General features: G+C 38.2%; 1 protein-coding gene across 42 annotated transcripts in view; it reads right to left on the bottom strand.

Moving 5' to 3' along the window:
• The window catches only part of NRXN1 (neurexin 1), a 1,213,652-nt gene that overhangs the window by 666,822 nt on the left and 525,374 nt on the right, over window positions 1-21,456 (bottom strand). For all 42 annotated transcript variants that reach the window (XM_042861199.2, XM_042861202.2, XM_042861206.2 and 39 more), the window contains one exon: window positions 10,433-10,871. In XM_042861199.2, coding sequence (XP_042717133.1) covers window positions 10,433-10,871 — 439 coding nt within the window. The remainder of the gene's footprint in view (window positions 1-10,432; window positions 10,872-21,456) is intronic.

Genomic DNA, 21,456 nt, shown 5'->3' with positions numbered 1-21,456 from the left:
TGCTAAAGTCAAGAAATATCACATTCACTGCTTTCCCCATATCCACAGGGCCAGTTATCTCATCATAGAAGGCAATCAGGTTGGTCAGGCATGACTCGTCCTTGGTGAATCCATGTTGACTGTTCCTGATCATCTTCCTCTCCTCCAAGTGCTTCAAAATGGATTCCTTGAGGACCTGCTGCACAATTTTGCCAGGATATGATGTGAGGCTATAGTTCCTTGGGTTCTCTTTCTTCCCTTAAAATATGAGCACTATATTTGCCTTTTTCCAATCATCCGGAACCTCCACTGATCACCACGAATTTTCAAAGATAATGGCCAATGGCTCTGCAATTACATCAGTTAACTCCCTCAGCACCCTTAGGCCTTGGCTACACTTACCCGGTAGTTCGGCGGCGAGCGATCGAACTTCTGGGTTCGACTTATCGCGTCTAGTCTGGACGCGATAAGTCGAACCCGGAAGTGCTCGCCGTCGACTGCGGTACTCCAGCTCGGCGAGAGGAGTACCGCGGAGTCGACGGGGGAGCCTGCCTGCCGAGTGTGGACCAAGGTAAGTTCGAACTAAGGTACTTCGAACTTCAGCTACGTTATTCACGTAGCTGAAGTTCCGTACCTTAGTTCGAATTAGGGGGTTAGTGTAGACCTGGCCTTAGATGCATTAGATCTGGACCCATGGTCTTGTGCATGTCCAGCTTTTCTAAATAGTGCTTAACCTGTTCTTTCACCACTGAGGGCTGCTCACCTCCTCCCCATACTGTGCTGCCCAGTGTAGCAGTCTGGGAGCTGACCTTGTCTGTGAAGACCGAGGCAAAAAAAGCATTGAGTATTTCAGCTTTTTCCATATCATCTGTCACTAGGTTGCCTCCCTCATTCAGTAAGGGTCCCACACTTTCCCTGACCTTCTTCTTGTTGCTAACATACCTGTAGAAACCCTTCTTGTTACCCTTCACATCCCTTGCTAGCTGCAACTCCAATTGTGCCTTGGTCTTCCTGATTACATCCCTGCATGGTCGAGCAATATTTTTCTACTCCTCCTTAGTCATCTGTCCAAATTTACACTTCTTGCAAGCTTCCTTGTTGAGTTTAAGCTCACCGAAGATGTCACTGTTAAGCCAAGCTGGTCTCTGGGCACCTGGTATTGGTCACTGTCAGAAGACAAGATATTGGGCTAGATGGATCTTTGGTCTGACCCAGTATGGCCGTTTTTATGTTCTTATGATATCTTGACTGACAGACAGACCAATTTTTCATCAAAACTTATGACACTGCACAAAATTTGGATGATCAGTGGCAGCTCTTTGAGATCTTATGGAAATTATAACATTCAATGATTCTAAAAAAAGAAGCACAAATCTGTCATGGGAGAAACAGTTATCTGTGTGATCTTGGGTTTACTCCATTTTTATACCATGCCTTTGGAGCTCTCCTTATTTTGCAGAGCTTGAGAGAGGAGTTCTTCAGCTACATTGCCAATATGTTGCGGCTATCTTTATAATTTCGACCTAGAGATGTAGGCAGATGCTTTTGCCAAAACTGTTTTAGTGGGAAGGTGGAAGGGATGTCTTAGAGGAAAATGGATGTGCAGGGCTGAGAAACTACAGCATTAGATTAGTTTTTGTTCTATGTTTGTACAGTGCCTAGCACAATGAGCTCTGGGTCCATGAGCAGGGCACCTCATTGCTAGAGTGATATAAAACAAATAAATAAATAAATATTAATACAGCCAATGATGAGAGAGTGAGCACCCAAGGGAAAAGGTGGCTTCTTTCACAGACTGCTTGACCACCTGGTGAGTAGAAAAGATTCTTCATGTCTCCCTGAGGCAAGGAAAACCTAGAGGGAAAACTGCTTAAAAACTTTTTGATTGACTTTTGGGTCATAGAGAGGAAAGGGAAGGCCTAGTTAAGGACTGCACTAAGTGAGCTTCAGGGATTGATCTGACTCAGAGCACTGATCCTTGATCAATGAATTTAACTTCAGAATCTTAATAAAGAAGTATTTCTTTTCCCCAATATCACCTGGAAGCAAGTCCATCTTTTAGGCTCTTGCTATGACCTGTTGGATCTCTAACAATGGGACACCCAGTCAGGTACTGTATGGATTATCTGAGGGCAGAATTTGGGTTTTTTTGTACTACTTTATGGATAAACAATCACATGTACAGTACCAACCCAGAACACTACTTGAATGAATGGAAGACTAATTAGGATTGTTTATCTTTGAAGCACCAGGACAATCCAACACTTCAAATAAGGAATTTCAAATATTTATTTAATTAGGAATAAGTGTGATGATTCATGAATGGTCTATTATATTATACATATTTTTATATATAAGCACCAAACAACAGGGCTTGTAATGTCTATTTAGGAAGTGCTGCTTGCAGTGAAAGACTGATTACAGTAAACCTCTAATTATATGTTCTGGTGAGATCCATGTGTGTGCGCGCGCTCTCTCTCTCTCTCTCTCTCTCTCTCACTCTCTCACACACACAAACATACACATGATAATTTCTATGCTTAAACTAGAACTCTGACTTTAATTCAAAATATCAGTGACTTTTTAGCCCTTAAATGCTGGCTTACCCATGCATAACTGCTGATATAATCTGTTTTACAGCGCTGTACACCATTGAAGGCTGACAAGAATGATACATTCTCTATCTGATTTTAATGTGTAATGATGATTTCTAAAGAATGGCAGTTTGCTAAAAAATGCTTGTGAGGTTATCCTTGAGTATGCCAAACAGCTTAACAAAAATTTAAACAATACTCAGGCCTCACAAATCAGTTATTAACCTATCCCTAACATGTCACAAACACCACTGTGGGCAAAGACCTTTGCAGCTGTTTCATGGTATGTTCCTACTTCTTTTACTGCAAAGTTGGCAGTACTGTAACAGCTGAACAGCCAAACATTTCCCTTAGGTATCTGTTAATGAGCCTCTTCAATCATATTCATTATCTCAGCAATTTAGTTTTTATAAGTCTGTTTACAAGAAACTAAGACATCCATGCACAGACATATTTCTAAACCTTGTCTCATCAATTGTGATCAGTAAAATACCGAGATTATAACTGCAGCTGGTGCAGCTACCTTGATCTCTATACTTACCTTACGTAGTCTATTAAGTTACAATGTGAAACTCTCATAGCTGTTTATTGGCAGATAGTGAAAATCTAAGAAAAGGCTAGGCTATTCTGGTTATATTATATTGCAATCTTAGAGTGCTAGAGTGAATATTATCTGGTAGTCTGGTAACAGCTGTGGCCAAACAAGGCTAGCTAGATGACAGAAAGGCGATAGTTGTTGTTGCTGCAGCTTAGAGTGGATGTTTCCTGTCGCTGAGAATCAGGAAGAGAGCAAAGACCAGAAAATAAATCAAAGCACTTGCTGATCCTGCTAATACTGAAGTCAAGGAAATTAGCCACGCTCCTTGAGAAGCATCACAGCTTTCTATTATCAGTGGGCACCACTCTGTTTTGGATTTGAAAGCTAGAGAAATGTAAGAATAAAAGACTGCAAAACATGGAACGTTATTTAGCAGCAAATATGGTACTTGAGCTACTTATTCATGAAGATGGAGCACAAATTTAAAAGATGTCATGTTAGCAGTGATCGGCTCAGATAAGTAGCTAATAAGTTGGAGATCTCAAAAGATCAGTCTCTCAGGAGATTTCCAGTATTCCTGGTTTTAGCTGGAATAGCTTTATTGCAGAAGATGCCCCTCTCATAGATTCTACCATGATTACTCACACTGAGTGTGTAATAGTGAGGAGTTGTGTAAGACACGACCAAACACGATAGGAGGCAGAATCTAGCTCAGAATATTTTGATACTTTCATTTCCAGTCAGAAGAAAAAGAAGAACACACAACTTATTTTTATGTTAATCAAATGTTTTTTTCTGATGCAAATTCCGTGGTCCTTATTCAGCCATTATTTAGGCAATACTCCCATTAGATTAGATGACAGCATTGCCTATGCAAAAATGGAGTAAGAATGTCAGTACTTTTCCCACTGTAAATATTAGCCAAACGTATTCAAACCCATTTGTGTTGGGTTCAGGTTTTAGATGAAAGTTCAGTATAGTACTAATTTTCAGGGTGGATAAAAATCAACAATTTTTTTTTTAAATAAAAAAAATAGATTTTTTTTATTCAAATAGGATTTTTTTGATAAAATGCTTTTTGAGGAAAAAAACTATCAAAAGAGTTTTAATTAAGATACATTATAGCTCAAAGATATCTTATCATGGAATAGGGATTATAAATTCTAATTCTATAGTATGAGACAATATATTCATGTAATGTTTAAGAAAAGTTTTGTAAATTAGTTCCAATAGTTCACTGATTAGGGACCCAATCTTATGGGATTCCAGGGACTTCTGGATAGATTATTTAAGTTAATCTTTCTATCTACCCAATGGGACTCAGTGCTCAGTCTAGAAGATACCATCGGAAATGCTTAGTTTTGCAGTTCTCAAACTGTAGATTTGTGTCTCCAGCTTGTTAACAACAAAAATGTTTTTAAAATAAATAAATAAATAAATAAATAAATAAATAAATAAATAGAGGTGAGAAATCACAGACCCCAACTCTATTGTCCCTCTGCAAATTTGTGTACACAGAGTCAATCCCTTACCTCTCTCTAAAAGTGCAAAGTTTCAAAAAGTTCAAGGAATAGAAGATTGTTGGTGCGAAATAGATCTGGACAAGGAGAAGAAGTCTGGAGATAAATGTGAGAAGGGAGGGACTGTTTGCACAGCATATTCCAGAAGTCTTGAGGTCTTTCTGAGTGTCACCTTCATTGATGTGAGATCTACCATACCATTATCTCATTAGAAGGGAAAACCAATAATGGCAGCAGGCCTTAAAAGAGACCCAATTTGGGAATATTTTAATGAAGTTCCTATACCTGTGAGTAAGACAGGCATGTGTGCAAAATGCAAACAGTGCAACAAAGAAATGCAAGTCCTGGTTGCCCAAATGAAACAACATCATGAGAAGTGTTCCTTCTCAGGGGGAAGCTGCGTTAAAGATGATGAAAGGAACATGTCTGAACGTGCAGGATCTTCAGGTTGGTCAACTTTTTTATTTCATACTTCTTTCTTATGGACTGCCTGTCTTCCTTCCGGACTATTCTTGAATTCTCATGTTTGAGCAAAAAATATAGTTGTTACTCTATGGTACTATCATTTTAGATTCGGTTGTGATAAAAAATAAATATCTGAAATGGGCAGATCTTCCTTTTACAATTTCACCTTTAAAGTAGTACTGAGTGTCAGTGAATGTAAGGAGTAATACTAAATGAGAAGTAAGGTAATAATAATTAAATAACTGCATTGACTTTTTTTGTTTACCAGCAAATTGCAAAAAGAGGTAATTGATGAAAAAATTGCCTAGTTTGTTTATGCAACAAACTCTCCTTTCAGTATGATTGAGAACCCACACTTCATTAACATGGTTCAGTCATTAAGACCACGATACAGTCCACCCAACGGAGATGTCGCAGGTAAATTGCTGGATAAAGTGTACGAAAGAGAAATTGGGCAGTGTGCAAAAGGTCTAGAGGGTAAAATTGTTAACATGAGTCTTGATGGGTAACCCAATGTCCACAATGATCCTGTTGTATTTGCTTGTGTGACAACAGAAGAAGGGAATGTCTTCTTTATAGAACAATTGATACATCAGGAAATGCACACATAGCAGAATACTTACAAGAAGTAGCAGTAAAAGCTATAACAAACTGTGAAAAAAAATTAAAATGTCTAGTATGCAGCTTGGTCACAGACAATGCTCCAAATATATCCAAGATGAGAAGAAATTATTTAGAAGAGAGTGAAGAAAGTCCCAAGCTAATAACATATGGTTGCAGTGCTCATTTGATGCACCTCCTAGCCAAAGACTTCAGTGTTCCAGAAATAAAAGCTAATGTTGTTGAAATTGCAAAATCCTTCAGTAACAGCCACTTTGCAGCAGCTGTTCTGAAAAAAAGTGGGAGGAACCAAGCTAACTCTCCCACAAGACATGTGATGGAACTCAGTCGTGGACTGTTTTGAGCACTATATCAAGAACTGGCCTAATCTGATGACAGTTTGTGAACAAAATCATGAAAAAATAGATGGCACTGTCACAGCCAAAGTTCTAAACATTGCGCTTAAGAGAAATGTTGAACACATGCTGAGTACCCTGAAGCCTATTTCTGTAGCCTTGAACAAAATGCAGGGAAATAGCTGTTTTATTGCTGATGCTGTTGAAATTTGGAAGGAACTGAGTGAGATCTTAAAAAGATAAATATGCAATGACAGAGTTAAATTACAAGCATTAAAAAAATGAACGGAACAAGCACTATCTCCAGCTCATTTTCTTGGAAATATTCTCAATACTCGGAACCAGGGTCAAAACTTAACTGCTGAAGAAGAGGAGTTGGCAATGACATGGACATCCAGCAATCATCCCTCCATAATGCCAACTATAATAAACTTCAAAGCTAAGGGGCACCATTCAAGAAATATATGTTTGCTGATGATGTTTTAAAGAAAGTCACATCAGTGAACTGGTGGAAGTCATTTAAGGGGGGAGGGATAGCTCAGTGGTTTGAGCATTGGCCTGCTAAACCCAGGGTTGTGAGTTCAATCCTTGAGGGGGCCACTTGGGGATCTGGGGCAAAATCAGTACTTGGTCCTGCTAGTGAGGGCAGGGGGCTGGACTCGATGACGTTTCAAGGTCCCTTCCAGTTCTAGGAGATGGGATATCTCCATTAATTTCTTCTTTCTTTCTAATCACTTGGATTCAGAGACTGTTGAAGTGATAATCCCACTTTTAACAGCAGTAGCTTCTTGTACCGGTGTAGAAAGAATATTTTCTTCCTTTGGACTAATTCATTCCAAATTATGAAATCATTTGGGACCTGAAAAAGCAGGAAAGCTTGTTTTTCTTTTCCAGATTATGAACAAACAGGAACATGAAGGTGAAGACGACTGAGTTAGCTGCAGAAGCCAATATTTTAAGTTTCTCATGTTGACCTGGCTGACATAGTTGATTTAATATTTTTTTAAAATATTGCATTTAACCATTTTAGTTAAAAAAAATAACAAAAACAAACCTGATTTAAAAAAAAAACTTGAATATTTAACTAAATTCAAAAATTCATATGCTTGTTTTGTTAAAATATTATATGTTTTCTGTTGAAGAAAAAATCCAGCATACATAAGATTGTTGTTTTAGTTAAATAACACAATTTAAATGTCTGGTGATATTCTCCTCCTAATACAGCATGGCAAGAAAATCCTCCAAATATTAATGATTAACCTGTTGAACTGGAGATAGTTCACCTCCTAATGACTTCATAAATATCTGCTTCAATTACCTTTGGTAAATGAAATAACCAATCATTCATTTTCTGATATAGCTGTAAAACTAATCTGAAAATCACATTAAAATGTACAGTGTGTACCTTCTAATAATGAATCCTACATCTATCTATGAGTTGTGAAAAATATGTATTAAAGTTATAACAACCAACAAGAATGGACTTTTATATAGAAATCCATGATTAAATTGAGTCTTCCTGACTAGTGATTTAAATCAAATCCACCCTGCTAATTTTACCCATTTCTGTTTATCCATCCCTATCTATGAGTGCATGACCTAGGGCAAATCAGTGTTATTCTTCAAAGAGAAAAACAACCTATAACAGATATTTAAAGTATTCATGCCTCCATCTAAATTAACTTTAGAAGTTTTGCTTAAAAGTAGTACATAATATTCAATTGCTAACAATAAACACTACACTAAAATTATTCATGGCTAAATGTTTGCAAACAAATGGTAATGTACACATTGGTCTTCAAACTCTTTGGTATATATCATCCCTGAAAGTAACCTAGATACTTAAAACTCACCAACATTTTCCAGAAATTTACCCTGAGTTTAGCCTCACAGTTCCTTAACAAAAATTGTGGGCCAAAGTCTTGTACAACTATGAACATTTAGGGGCATATCTTCAAATGTAACCAACTACATTGCATTCATTTTCTGAATAGAACTGACTCTGATTGTAGCAATAACCTCCACTTTTCAGAATTGTCCCAGGGACAAATCCCTAAAGAAGTATTTAAGAAGAGAAGATACAAAATGAAGATCACAATGTAAATAATATGATTACCACTGGATGTTCAATCATAGTTGAGGGTTTTGGGCAGATTTGTTACCTCATGAGGAGTAAATAACTAAGTGAGATGAGACAGCCAGAAAATCAACCTTTCTATAGTTAATGTTGCAACCCACTAGAACTCAGGAACCATATAGCTATTTTTTGTAATTATATCTGGAGCCCCAGGGTAGGTTAAGTTAAATTAAATTTTGGGTCCTGTCTTTTTCTGGGCTTCCCTTTTCACACCTGCAATTATGTGGCTCCAGTTTAGATCACTGGACTATCTAATATCTGATTTACAGGTGTAATTAGTTTTTCAGCCATCTGAATTAAGTAAATTGTATTGGAAAATTGGGAACACTAAAAGGCAGGCTTTGTTTGGAAAATCTGGCCCTACAGTATATCATTACTTTTTCAGCAGAGGTCTCATCCTATACACTGTTGAGAGTCTCCTGCAAGATAAGTGTCTTAATTACCACTGAATTTGGGAGCTGTCAGTACATCTCCAAGACCAGCCCAAAGTATAGTTTCATAACAAGCAAATGAACAATCTATGCTAAAATCATATAGCTTTTGGAATGTCAGTAAATAATAATGCTAGATAAGGAGAAGGAAGAAAGATAAACCAGAAACCTGGAAGTTAAAAAACAAAGGAACCCAAGATACAGAGGGAGAAATAAAAGAGGTATACAGTAGGTTTTCAACTATGGAGATTAAAAAATACACCTTTGAAGTATACATAAATTAACAATGTAGTGCCCTTTAGCTGTTTTAGTTATGTAGATAAACCACAGATCATTTAAGAATGCTCTTGTGGAATACATCACAAGAATTCCCTGGGTGAATGAATTATAGCCTTATTATTTACTGCTGTGATGTACGTTATTTCTTAGGAATTTTTTTTAAACCTTCTAGATTCTGTTTTATTCTTAGAAAATCTTGGCATGAACCTTTACATAGGAGTTAGAAGAGGAACCATAGGAGTCCTTAAACAGTCCTCTGAATCAATTCCTGAAGTCAACTTGTATTAAACCAACTGCAACTGGAATGTAAAAAAGGTTTCACTAGCTAACACACTAAGGCATGGATGTGTCTACACTGCAGTTAAACATCCATGGCTGGCCCATATCAGTTGATTTGGCTGGGGTCTCAGAGCCTGGATGTTTACACTGCAGTTTTATAGCTCTGCAGTCCAGTCTGAGTCAGCTAACATGGGCCAGCAACAAGTGTTAGTTGCAACATACACATGCCCTGTGTGACTTGACATTTTACTGCAGAGTTAGGGGCAGCTGATGTTTTTATTACTAACAGTAAGAGTAATTATTAAACCTAATTACTCATGTTGGTTTCAATGGCCACTGGTCAAATATTTCCACTTTTGCTAGTATACAATTAGAACTGGGTGGAATTTTTTCAGCAAAAATGCATTTTTCAGGACAACAAATACATTCACGAATTCAGGTTGCATTTGGTGAATAGTTTCATCTGAAAAAGTCCCCAAAAAAACAATATTTAAGAAAAGTTGCAATGGTTTGTTTAGAAAATGTCAAAACAGTTTCAAATTCACAGTCAAACATTTTGTTTGACCTAAACAATTTTTTTCTGGTTTTTCATTTCTGCAAGAAAAACATTAAAAATTCAGTTTCATTTCAAAACAAAGCAATTTTCTTTTCATATTTTCTGTTCATCCACCAAACAGAAAACAAATCAATTATTTTCTTAGCTCCACATATAATGCCATGTTTTGATCATGATTCATTAGCATTCATATTAATTATGCAGAAGTTCACTGACTTCATTAGAAGGGTTTGGTTGTTTCTCTGGGCACAATATTCACTTTTACTACGCAGGAGATTACTTACAATTTTCTAGTGTGTTGTGGTGTTTGTTGCTGTTGTTTTTTTAAACTTGCAATTTGCCACTTCAGCTCCTTTTACAAATGTGATGATGTAAGTCATTATCAGGAGTACAGGGCGCTCTGTTTGGTGGTTTATTTTTGTTGGTTTTACTGTTTTTTGGAAGTACATGATACACTGACTTGCAAGATTTAGTACTTGATTACCCAGTAAATATTCACATAACATACTGTTCTCTGGAAATCATTTGTGTTTTGAGCGTTAATACCTGACAATAATGATTCATTATACCTCCCTTATTTAGCTGATGATGTGTAACTTCAACAGTAAAAAACCCCATATAATTACAACTCTCAAATCTTTCTGATGTTTTTAAACAGAAAAAAAGAAAAGAAGAAGAAGCTATTTAAAGAAATTTACCTGACCGTCCATCCCGCTGAAAGTCCACATGGTACCATTCTCCATCATTCACCTTCTTTTGCAAGGCTTTTATTTTAATAGTACCCGATCCCATGTCTAACAGCAGGTAAAGGTAACCATCAAGCATCTCAATGGCAAAAAAGTCAACCTTTACCATTTGTGGGTGTTTCGCATCTTTCTGATGCCTTGGTTTTCCATGACTGAAAAGAATCAGTCCATTTGGCTCAGTTGTGCGAAAGTCAAATGATATTGACCCTGTTTTCTTGGCATTCCACTTTGGCAAAGAGATGAAAGACTCTGGTGTTTCAAATGTGATTGGATCCAAGGTTGCAACATTCTCACATTTAAATGCTACAACTCCATGAATCTTCATTTTAGGGTCTCCTTGCTTGGCAAGTCGAGATAACTCCAGTCTGACATCGTTATTTTTATATACAACCTGCAAACAAAGCACAGTGGTTACAATGGTAGAATTAATAGTATTAACCAATCAAACATAACCCTCAATAGGTTCAAGCATGTCAGTCGCTAATAATGGATGCTATTTAATATATGATAATGTACAAATATATACATCATAGAAATGTAGGGCTGGAAGAGACCTTGAGAAGTCATCTAGTCCAGCTATTGCACTGAGGGAGGACCAAGTATACCTAGACAATCCCTAACAGGTGTTTGGCTAACCTGTTCTTAAACACCTCCAATGATGGGGATTCCGAAACCACCCTTGGAAGTCTATTCAGTGTTTAGCTATCGTTATTGTTGGACAGTTTCCCCTAATATCTAACCTATATCTTACTAGCTGCAAATTAAATAGATTACTTCTTATCCTACCTGCATTGGACATGGAGAACAACTGATCAGAGTCCTCTTTGTAACAGCCATTAACATATCTGAAGACTTACCAGGTTTCCCCTGTCTTTTCTCAACACTAAATATGCCCAGGTTTTTGAAACCTTTTATCAGTTTAGTTGCTCTCCACTGGACTCTCTCCAATTTTTTCTTACAATGTGGCACTCAAAACTGGGACACAGTACTCCAGCTGAGGCCTCAACAGTGCTGATAGAGCAGGACAATTACCTTCCACATCTTACATATGTCAACTCCTATTAACACATCCCAGAGAGATATCAGCTTTTTTCACAACTGCATCACATTGTTGGCTTATATTAAATGATTCACTATAATCACAGATCCTTTTCAGCAGTACTACTGCTTAGCCAATTATTTCCTGTTTTGTATTTGTGCATTTGATTTTACCTTCCTAAGTGCAGTACTTTACAAGTGTTTATTTAATTACAAGTTGTTGATATCAGACCAATTCTCAGATTTGTCAAGGTTGTTTTGAATTCCAATCACCTTCTACAAAGTGTTAATAACCCCTCCCAGGTTGGCATCATCTGCAAATTTTATACACATACTCTGCATTCCATTATCCAAATTAAAAAGCACTGGACCCAGGAAAAGACCCCTGTGAGACCCACTAGATGCATCCTCCCAGTATGACAGCTAGCCATTCAAGTACAATCTTTCAAAAAAATGTATCCACCTTATAGTAATTTTAGACCACGTTTCCCTATGTTGCTTGGGAGAATGTCATGTGGGACTGTCTGAAAAGCCTTACTTTAAATCAAGATAAATCACATCTACAGCTTCCCCCTTTTCCACTAGGCCAGCAACCATGTCAAAGAGTGAAATTAGGTTGTTTCGGCATTATTTGTTTTTGACAAATTCATGTTGGCTATTATTTGTAACCTTATTTATATATATCTATATCTATATAATATATGAAATAGCTCTTTTCATTAACTAACATTAACAATAGCTTGAATTAAATCAAACAGCATTGCTCTAAAAATAGCCCTACAGTTAATTCAAATAATCTAAAAGAATCTGCACAGAATTTGTGCTATCTGTGGCAAATTAGCTTTTGTGTACTTGATTGTTGAATAGCCTTCTGTGTGCAGCCATTTTGCTGATGTCAGTGAAATATTAGGTTTCTTGCTCCCCTAAGCTCTTTATTACTTTCTTAAGTCTTGTACTCCTGTATACAAAATCTTTCAAGGTCAGATATCACTTTGTAACATTTTTTCCCATAAGTTAACACATTTTTGCCTTGTCCTAGGAATTGGGGATAATAGCATCTGTGTTGATCATGAAGCAATACAATTGGGATGCCAATATCAGAGAAAAGACTGAAGCAAGGACAATCACAGACAGTATGACTGGATGCCATGTTGCTGAATTTCCCCAACATCAAAGTCTGGCTGAAGATTATTGGATAAAACTGAAAGACAGTATTTGTTTTTAATTTAATCAACCTGCGTTTCAAATGCTTCTGTTCCATATCACACATTTGTTTTACTCCACCCCCAGGAAAAGCTGGCCACACAAGTGATTTTCTAAGCAATAAAACCACTACTGTCATACAGTTTATCAACATATTCTGGTAGAGATGTTCTTTCTGTGTTATGAATAACATGACTACTGTATATGCAAGTCTCTCCACTAATGGGCATTTGGGATCATGTTAAACAATCAATAAAATTAATCAATAATGCACAGTAAATGCCTGGCTCTGAAACATCATTAATTGAGGGTCCCGGTAAAGTTGAAATCTCTCTTTAGCCCCCTAACATTTTGTGTTTCCAAGGGTATGGCTACACTTTGAAATAGGAGTATAATTTCCAACGAAAGGAGACATAGCTGCACTAGCTCTGATTGAGCTAGTGTGTTAATAAATAGAGCATAGCTGTGCTGGCATGAATGGCAGGAGGGGTGGCTGGCATGAGCTGCCTTGAGTCTCAGATAGGTATGTAGTTGGCAGCTCACCCCTCCTCTTGTTTGTGCTGTTGTGGCTACCCTCTATTTCTAGAGCACTAGCTTGACCAGACCTGGCATGGGTGCCTCTCCTCAAGTTGGGAATTATGAGCCTAGATCGAAGGTAGACATATTGTAGATGACACATCTCAGGAGTGGCTGTTGTAAAATAGTGTCCAAATATAAACATATATTAAAAATGTGAGGGCCAGATCCTCAGCTGGTATAATCACTGGAACTCCATTAATTTAAATGGAGAAATGACAATTTACGCCAGCTGAGGATATGACCAGACAGTTTTATAATAAATAATGGTGGAACATATTCCACCATATTAAAATATAGTCCTAAAAACTAACAATAAATCTCTCCCCCTCTTTCTCACTGGATACAGTTCTATACGGTGTTGCTTCTTCCCACTGGAGCTGAAGGTGCTCTGCCCGTCTTAGAATGGGTCCATAGATAGGAAAAAATAGTCTTTACTATACATATGCAGACATTACATAGGCCTGAATCCTATCTTACTCTAGTGTTAATCAGTGTCAACTCCAATTAAGTTACTAGGCAAACTCCTGAGTGGGCAATGGGATTGGCAAACAGGGGAGTGTGGAGAAGGAGTGTGAGAGGCTCCCTTTCTAGGTATTGTTCTGTGATCAGTACTGTGATGGGGGTCAGTGACGGAACAGTGGTTGTGTCCTGCAACAGATGTGACATGATATCTTCCCTGCTAGAAGGGATTTCCTCTGTATGAAGTGCAAGCTGGTGGCTGTGCTGAAAGAAAAGATTTGTGCTCTGGAAGGACTAGTACAGACACTGCAGACTATCAGAGAGCTTGAGGAAATCTTGCACTAGCAGAAAGAGCAAGCATTACCATGCTAGATTCAAGTGAGAAAAGAACTGTCCACCGAGGAACCAGAGAGCATGGGCACCAAAGACGAGGCCTGGCAGTTCATAGCCACCAGAGGCAAGAGGAGGAGAAGTATCCAATTGTTATATTCTTAGTGTGAAAACAGCCCAAAATATCTCTTGTTGTTTGCAGTGTTGTAGCCATGTTGGTCCCAGGATATTAGATACACCAGGTGGATGAGGTAATATTTGTATTGGACCAACTTCTGTTACCTTAAGATATTACCTTGCCTACCTTGTCTCAAAAATATCTGTGAAGATTCACTGGTCCAATGAAATGGAGGGACACACCTGCGGAGGGATGCTTAGCATGCCCACAAAGAGATCTCTAACTATTCAAGACAGACAGACTGTCCTTGTTGGAAATTCTATTGTAAGAAGAATTGAAACAACAATTTGCAAGGGGACACCAGAGTGGTATGCTCTCTTCCTGAAGCCAAGGCATGAAATGTGACTCTAAGATTGGAAGTTGACGGGAAAAGATCCACTGGAGATGGAACATATTGGAACTAATGACATGGGCCAGCTGCAGTGTTTTATTGCAGTGCAGACATATCCTTAGACAGTGACAACTCAGATACAAATGGTCTTGAATGTTTATGGATCCATGCCCTAAGAGATAGATGGGTACTATTGGTGTCTGCTGAAGACCACCACATCATACTAGAGAAAAAAGGTAACTGACTCCTTAAGCATCTAAGCATCTATCTATTGGGGGGGGGGGGAGAGAGAACTCTGTTGTTATAGAGAATTACAACCCATGTGACATATACTGGATATCTAAACTGCCAGTATTTAAACATCCTCAGAATTTCTAAAGATTATAGATGACAATTTCCTAATTCAAAAAAATGTAGCATCGAACATGAAGGAATTTTATATTAAACCTCATCTTAACCAATAAAGAGGAACTGATCACAGAACTGAAATGAGTGATTCCTTAGATCATGTGATCATGATATGATTATTTTGATCACACACAACAAATGAGGATGACATGAAAAAGTATACTTGGTGTTTTCAGAGGGCCATTTTCACAACACTGAGGACAATTATAAGCCAAATCAACAGGGAAAAAAATTAAAACAGAAAATGCAAATGATAATTGGGAATTGTTTAAGAATATTTTATTAGAGTCTCAAACTCTCAATGTCACAATCACAAATGAATTCCACGCTAATTAAAAAAAATGTAACCAGACATAAAGGGGAAATAAAAGCAGTTATAAATGTTATGTATAAACACACACATGAAAAAGGAGAAGTTGATAGCAGTGAATATAAATATATAAATTAGAAGATTGGAATTGTATAAAATTGATAAGGGAAGCAAAAAGACCCACGAAAAAATCAATTGTCAGTTGAATTAAGGACAAGGGAAGATTTTTAAAGATTATATTAGGAACAAAGGAATCTAACAATGGTATTTGTACAGTTACTAGATGGAAAGGATAGAGTTGTGAATAATAATGCAGAAAAAGCAGAAGTATTCCATAGATATTTCTTTTCTATATTTAGTAAAAAACCAGATGAAGATATACTTTTCATAACAATGGTAACACAGGAGGAGGTTAAATAGCAGCTATTAAAATTAGACATTTTAAAATCAGATCGTGTGGAAAACTTGTATCCCAGAGTTTAAAAGAGCTGTCTCAGGACCATTGTGGACTCAATGTTGATTTTCAATAAATCTTGGAACACTGGGAAAGTTCCAAAACACTAGAAGAAAGCTCATGTGCCAATATTTTAAAAGGGAAAATGAGATGACCTGGGTGATTACATGCCTGTCAGCCTCACATCTATCCCAGGCAAAGTGATGGAATGGCTGATACTAGACTCTATTAATAAAGAATGAAAAGAGAATGATATACATAATGGCAACTAACATGGGTTTGCAGACAATAACTTTTCACATTAATTGTATATCCCTTTTTATTTGGTTTCAAGTTTGGTTGATAAAGGTAATAATATTGATGTAATATACTTAGACTTCTATAAAGCATTTGATTTGGTACCATATGACATTTTGATTAAGAAATAGGGATGATACAAAATCAACATGGTACACAATAAATAGATTAAAATCTGGCTACTGACAAGTCTCAAAATATAATTCTAAATGAGGACTCAATCCAAGGGAAAATATAATAATGTTTTTAGTGGGACTGAAGTTTCCAAGGCTGTTTATAAACACATCCACAAGTAATCATGTCAGTGCAGTTTGCAGCATAGGAATGCTCCTGGATTCTTTGCTTATCCTAAATTCTGCAAGTAACACTCTACTAGCTATGAACCATCCTGGCAGTATGTACCAGTCATATATGCTTTTGTTACTATGACAGATACAGCAATTTCCCGGACAAACCTTATTGAATTAAGTTAAACTTCATTGAATTAAGTTTAAAGATTTTTAGAAGTTCTTCATATTAAAAATGCAAATGTTTACGTATTATTGCAGGATTGTATGTAACTTCTCTAGGGGAAGACATGACTAATGTAAATCCTGGGAAGTGTTGCAAGCTTCTAAGGAGTATCTGAAACAATGTGCAGGACAAGAATGAACTTTTAAAGTTAAGTAGGTTTCCCAGGAAATCTCCAGGGGGAAGTGTTTACTAATGTATCCCCTTTGTAATGTATCCAGGAACTCAGCCTTTTGAAGCTTTGCCCCGAGGAGGGGATCTTTGTCTGCTGACCACTTGTTTCATGAGGACAAGATCAGAGGCCCAAACTGTATAAAGGAGCAACTCTCAAATTCATGGATGTGCTTTTTCTGAGCCAAAATAGTTATGAACTTGTAACCACAGAAAAACCCCTTGGTGGGTTTGAATGACTGATTCCTCCCAGTGCCCTTGGTAAGGTTATTAGCATGTGTGTAAGTTCTTTTATTATTTTAATAAGTTATCTCTGAATTGCTTTCACCTTAGGAATATATGTGCTTGCATAGGTAAAGCTGTGTTGCACCTTATAACTGTGGGCAATAATGCTGTTTATAACCTCTCAGGAGAAAAGCAAAGCAGACCTGTGTAGACAATCTGACTTTCTGGGTCCTGAGATGACTCAGGAGTCCGATCCTGGAATCACAAATCTGCCCGCAGTAGGTACAGACATTTTATGGCAGGCCAGCGGCCTGCTGTGAGAAAGTTATTTCTTTTACCTTCCTCCTATCTCTCTTTTCAGCTTAAAGGGCAAGGCGCTTCTCCTCGAAGCGGGCGACTGCCTGATGGAGGATATGGTGCCATTGGGGTCTGTTGGTGGCTTGCTCTTCCCAGCTTGTGATGTCCACATCAGTTTTCTTAAGATACGTGTTCAGTGTGTCTTTGTAGGGTTTACCACATAGGTGAGCTGAGAGTAGAGGGCTTGTTTTGGGAGGCAAGAGTCTGGCATCCGCACACAATGTCCAACCCAGCAAAGTTGGTGCATGAGGATCATTGCGTCAATGCTGGTGACATTGGCTTCGGCGAGGATGTTGGCATTAGTGCGGCAATCTTGCGGAGGCATCGGTGGTGATGCCTCTACAAACTCTTGAGGTGCTGTTGATAGGTCACCCAGGTTTCACATCCATAGAGGAGTATTGGAACAACAACTGTCTTAAAGACCTGGATCTTGGTGTTCTGTTGTAGGTCACGGTTCGTGAAAATGCATTGGAGCAATTTCCCAAAGGAAGCACTTGAGCACTGGATCCTGTGCTGGATCTCACTGTCGATTTTTGCATTTTGAGAAAGTTGGCTACCCAGGTAGCAAAATGTGCTCAACTGTCTCCAAAATCTGACCCTCGATGGTGATTTGTAGTGGGTCATGTGCAAGGCCTGAAGCAGGTTGATAGAACCCTTTAGTCTTCTCAATATTGAGTGAGAGTCTTAAGCTTCAGTAAGCTTGTACAAGAAAATCCAGTATGGACTGAAGGTCATTCTCAGTGTGCGCAAGGATGACACAATCATCAGCATACTGAAGATTAGTAATAGATGCCCTGAAGACTTTAGACTTGGAGCAAAGACGTTGAAGATTAAAGTGCTGCCCATCCATTCTGTATTGAATGTCAATTCCATTGGGGAGATGATCTGTAATAAGGACCAAAATGACTGCTAAATAGATGGAAAACAGGGTTGGGGCAACAACGCATCCTTGCTTAACTCCAGTTTTGATGATGAAAGTTTCCATCTCAAGGCCATTACAGAGAATTGTGGCAGTCATCTGATCATGGAGAGGCCTTCGGACCTTAATAAATTTTGGCGGGCAGCCAAATCTGGCCAGCACCTTCTACTGGGCTTAGCGATTGACAGAGTCAAAGGCCTTTGTCAAATTGATGAAAGCCATGTACAGGTCCTGATTTTGCTCCCGAGATTTTTCCTGGATTTGGCTGGCAATGAAGATCATGTTGGTTGTCCTGCAGGATGGTCTAAAACTGCACCAAGATTCCGACAACGTTTTCTCAGCCAGAGGAAGTAATCAGTTTAAGAGGATACAGGCAAAAATTTTCCCTGCTGTAGATAGCAAGACAATGCCTTGATAGTTTTCACACTTTGACTTATCTCCTTTCTTAAAGATTGTAACAATGTTAGTGTTTCTCAAGTCTTTTGGAATCTTCTCATTATACCAGATATGAAGAAAAAGTTCATGGAGCTTCCCTACCAGTTCTTTACCTCCAAACTTGTAGACTTCAGCTGGTATGCCATCTGGCCCTACTGCCTTGTTGTTCTTAGTTTGCATAATGGGTTGTGTTACTTCTTCAAGGGTGGGGAGGGGGGGTCAACAAGAGATTCTCTTTCATGTCGTTGACATATAGACTCGATAGTGGCATCAAAGACAGCTGACTCACAGTTCAGGAGTAGCTCAAAATACTCCTTCCATCTAGCATTGATGGCTTCGCTGTCCTTAAAAAACGTTGACCCATCTTGGGCTCAGAGTGGTGTGGGTCCATGGGACAGTGGGCCATAAATGGCCCTTATTTCCTGAAAGAAACTCCTCATGTCATGTTTATCAGCATAAAGCTCAATATCCTGGGCCTTTTCTCGCTACCATTTATTTTTGATGTCATGGATTTTCCTTTGCGCATCATCCTTGAGTTGCTTGGATGACTCTTTCTTCTGCTGATGTGATATGTTATTTTGCCACATGCAATGAGCTTTTCTTTTCTAGTCAAGTAGGCCCTGAATCCCAGCATCATTCTCATCAAACCAATCTTGGTGATGGTGGGTGACATAGCCAATGGACTCAGCACATGTCGAGAGAATGGCAGTCTTTAATCCGTTCCAGAGATTTTCTAACTGTGATACTTACCACCCAGATGGACTACAGAGATGGACTACCACCCAGATGGACTACAGAGATGTAATTTACCTGGCCCTTAAGAAACTTCAATAAGTACAGAGCACAGCAGCACATATCCACAGCAACACAGGCTATGACAAGCATATCAGACTTGTCCTCCACTCACTCTACGCTGGCTCCCTAGATAGTATCACGTCCAATTCAAGACCTCGGTCTTCAAGGTGCTTAATGATGAGGTCCTGGAACACCTACAAGATCACCTAAAGCTCCAGCATGAGGAATGCAGTCAATAATTTCTTTCCCTAGACACAATGGAACTGTCTACAGCAAGGATACAAGTTGCCTGGCCAGGAGACTGAGCTTTCTTGGAAACAGCTCCAGATTGTGAAATGAACCAACCCGAATCTAAGACCTCACCACTTGCTATTTCAGGGCAACATGCACTCCTGTGACCTGCCTTCACTAATAAAAATTCAGATACCACAGCAGTCACATATATAAATCTATTAAAATTTTTCTCCCAGCCGAGAAAAAGAGAGAAATAAGACAAGTACCACACAACAGAGGTTAGACACATAGTTTAATGTATTATTGGAAGGCATTTAAATACTATTATGGGTATAGTATTAGAACCAGAATAGAATAGAACCCATCCTCAAAACATCTTCTTAATAAGGGGTAGGTGGGACTAACACTGGAGTCCTTCAAGACTACTGCTACACTGATAAGAAGGGATTATGTTAAAGCAACATGAAGTATTTCATCTTAATAACATAGGATTAGGAGAGACCTCTTGGGTCATCGAGTCCAGTCCCCTCCTATCACAGGTAACCATGCTATATAATCCCATTCATAAATGTATCAAGCTCAGTCTTAAAACTAGTTGGGTTTCTTGCTCCCCCTCCCCCCCCCACTCTTCTTGAAAGAACTGCACTCCTCATATCTTGCTTTCAAAAGAGTGAATGGTATCCTTTTCCAGACTTTGCTGGCAAGAGGAATGAATGACTGAATAGAGTCACCAGCAGAACTAATAGAAAAATTAACAAAATGTTTCACTTAAAAATATTTTTCCACTTAATTTTTTTGTGGAAATTTAAAACAAACAAAAAATAATGCAAAATTTTCATCAACATGTCAAAAATAGTCTACCAGCTCCAGTCATGAGACCAAGATTAGCACATTTGATTTGAATCACTCCTTTTCAGCAATAACATAACAATTTTGCTTATTAAGAAATATTTCAGAACATTGACCCCACCACATTGTAGCAATATGCCCTAAATCACTATGGTTGACAGCCTCTACATTAACATAGGCCACTTATTTTCAATGGTGAAATACTTTGTCAGATTAAATCTAAATATTAGTCCTAAATGTCTGTAAGACTTGGTAAACAGCTGCCATGCTTACATTACAATTCAGCAGCATTTTCACATACTCCAAAAATATAAATCTTCTAGTTCACAGACCTTCCACATAATGGCTGTTCTGTAAAACGGGGAGCAGTATGGGCCAAAATGCATAAGATGGTCAGGTGCTGCTAACCTAGGCCTTTATTCTACACAAAGAAGTCAAAGAGAGTTTTATTCTTGACGTCAGTAGCAGCAGTATCAAGGACTAAAATAGGTGAGGCTTGAGACAGTTTTATGTGCCTAAGTTAAGCGGACTTTAGAAGAATTAATTTATGTTCCTGAATTTTCCCATATGTGTCTATGACATGAGCTTTTAGCTTTTGTGTTAGATAAATCAGAGATCCAAATGCAAAAGCTAACACTGAGGTGGATCGTGGATTTGTGGCACTCACTGGAGAATTTTGGATGTTGGAAAAAATGAATGGCTTGTACTGCTCCACAAATGCTGATTTTTCAATACGTCATTTTGTTAATATTGCTCAGTGTAATTCCATGTCCCAAAATGCACAACAAAACAGAAATTGCTTATGCAAAACCCGAGGAGGCATGGCTCAGATGCTTGCAAAGAGATGTTAGTTTGAATTAAACATTACTGTGGGAATTAACTTTTATTGAATTA

Source organism: Chrysemys picta, chromosome 3, assembly GCF_011386835.1.
Source record: "Chrysemys picta bellii isolate R12L10 chromosome 3, ASM1138683v2, whole genome shotgun sequence".
NCBI lineage: Eukaryota > Metazoa > Chordata > Testudines > Emydidae > Chrysemys > Chrysemys picta.
This window is presented reverse-complemented; position numbering and strand designations above follow the sequence as displayed.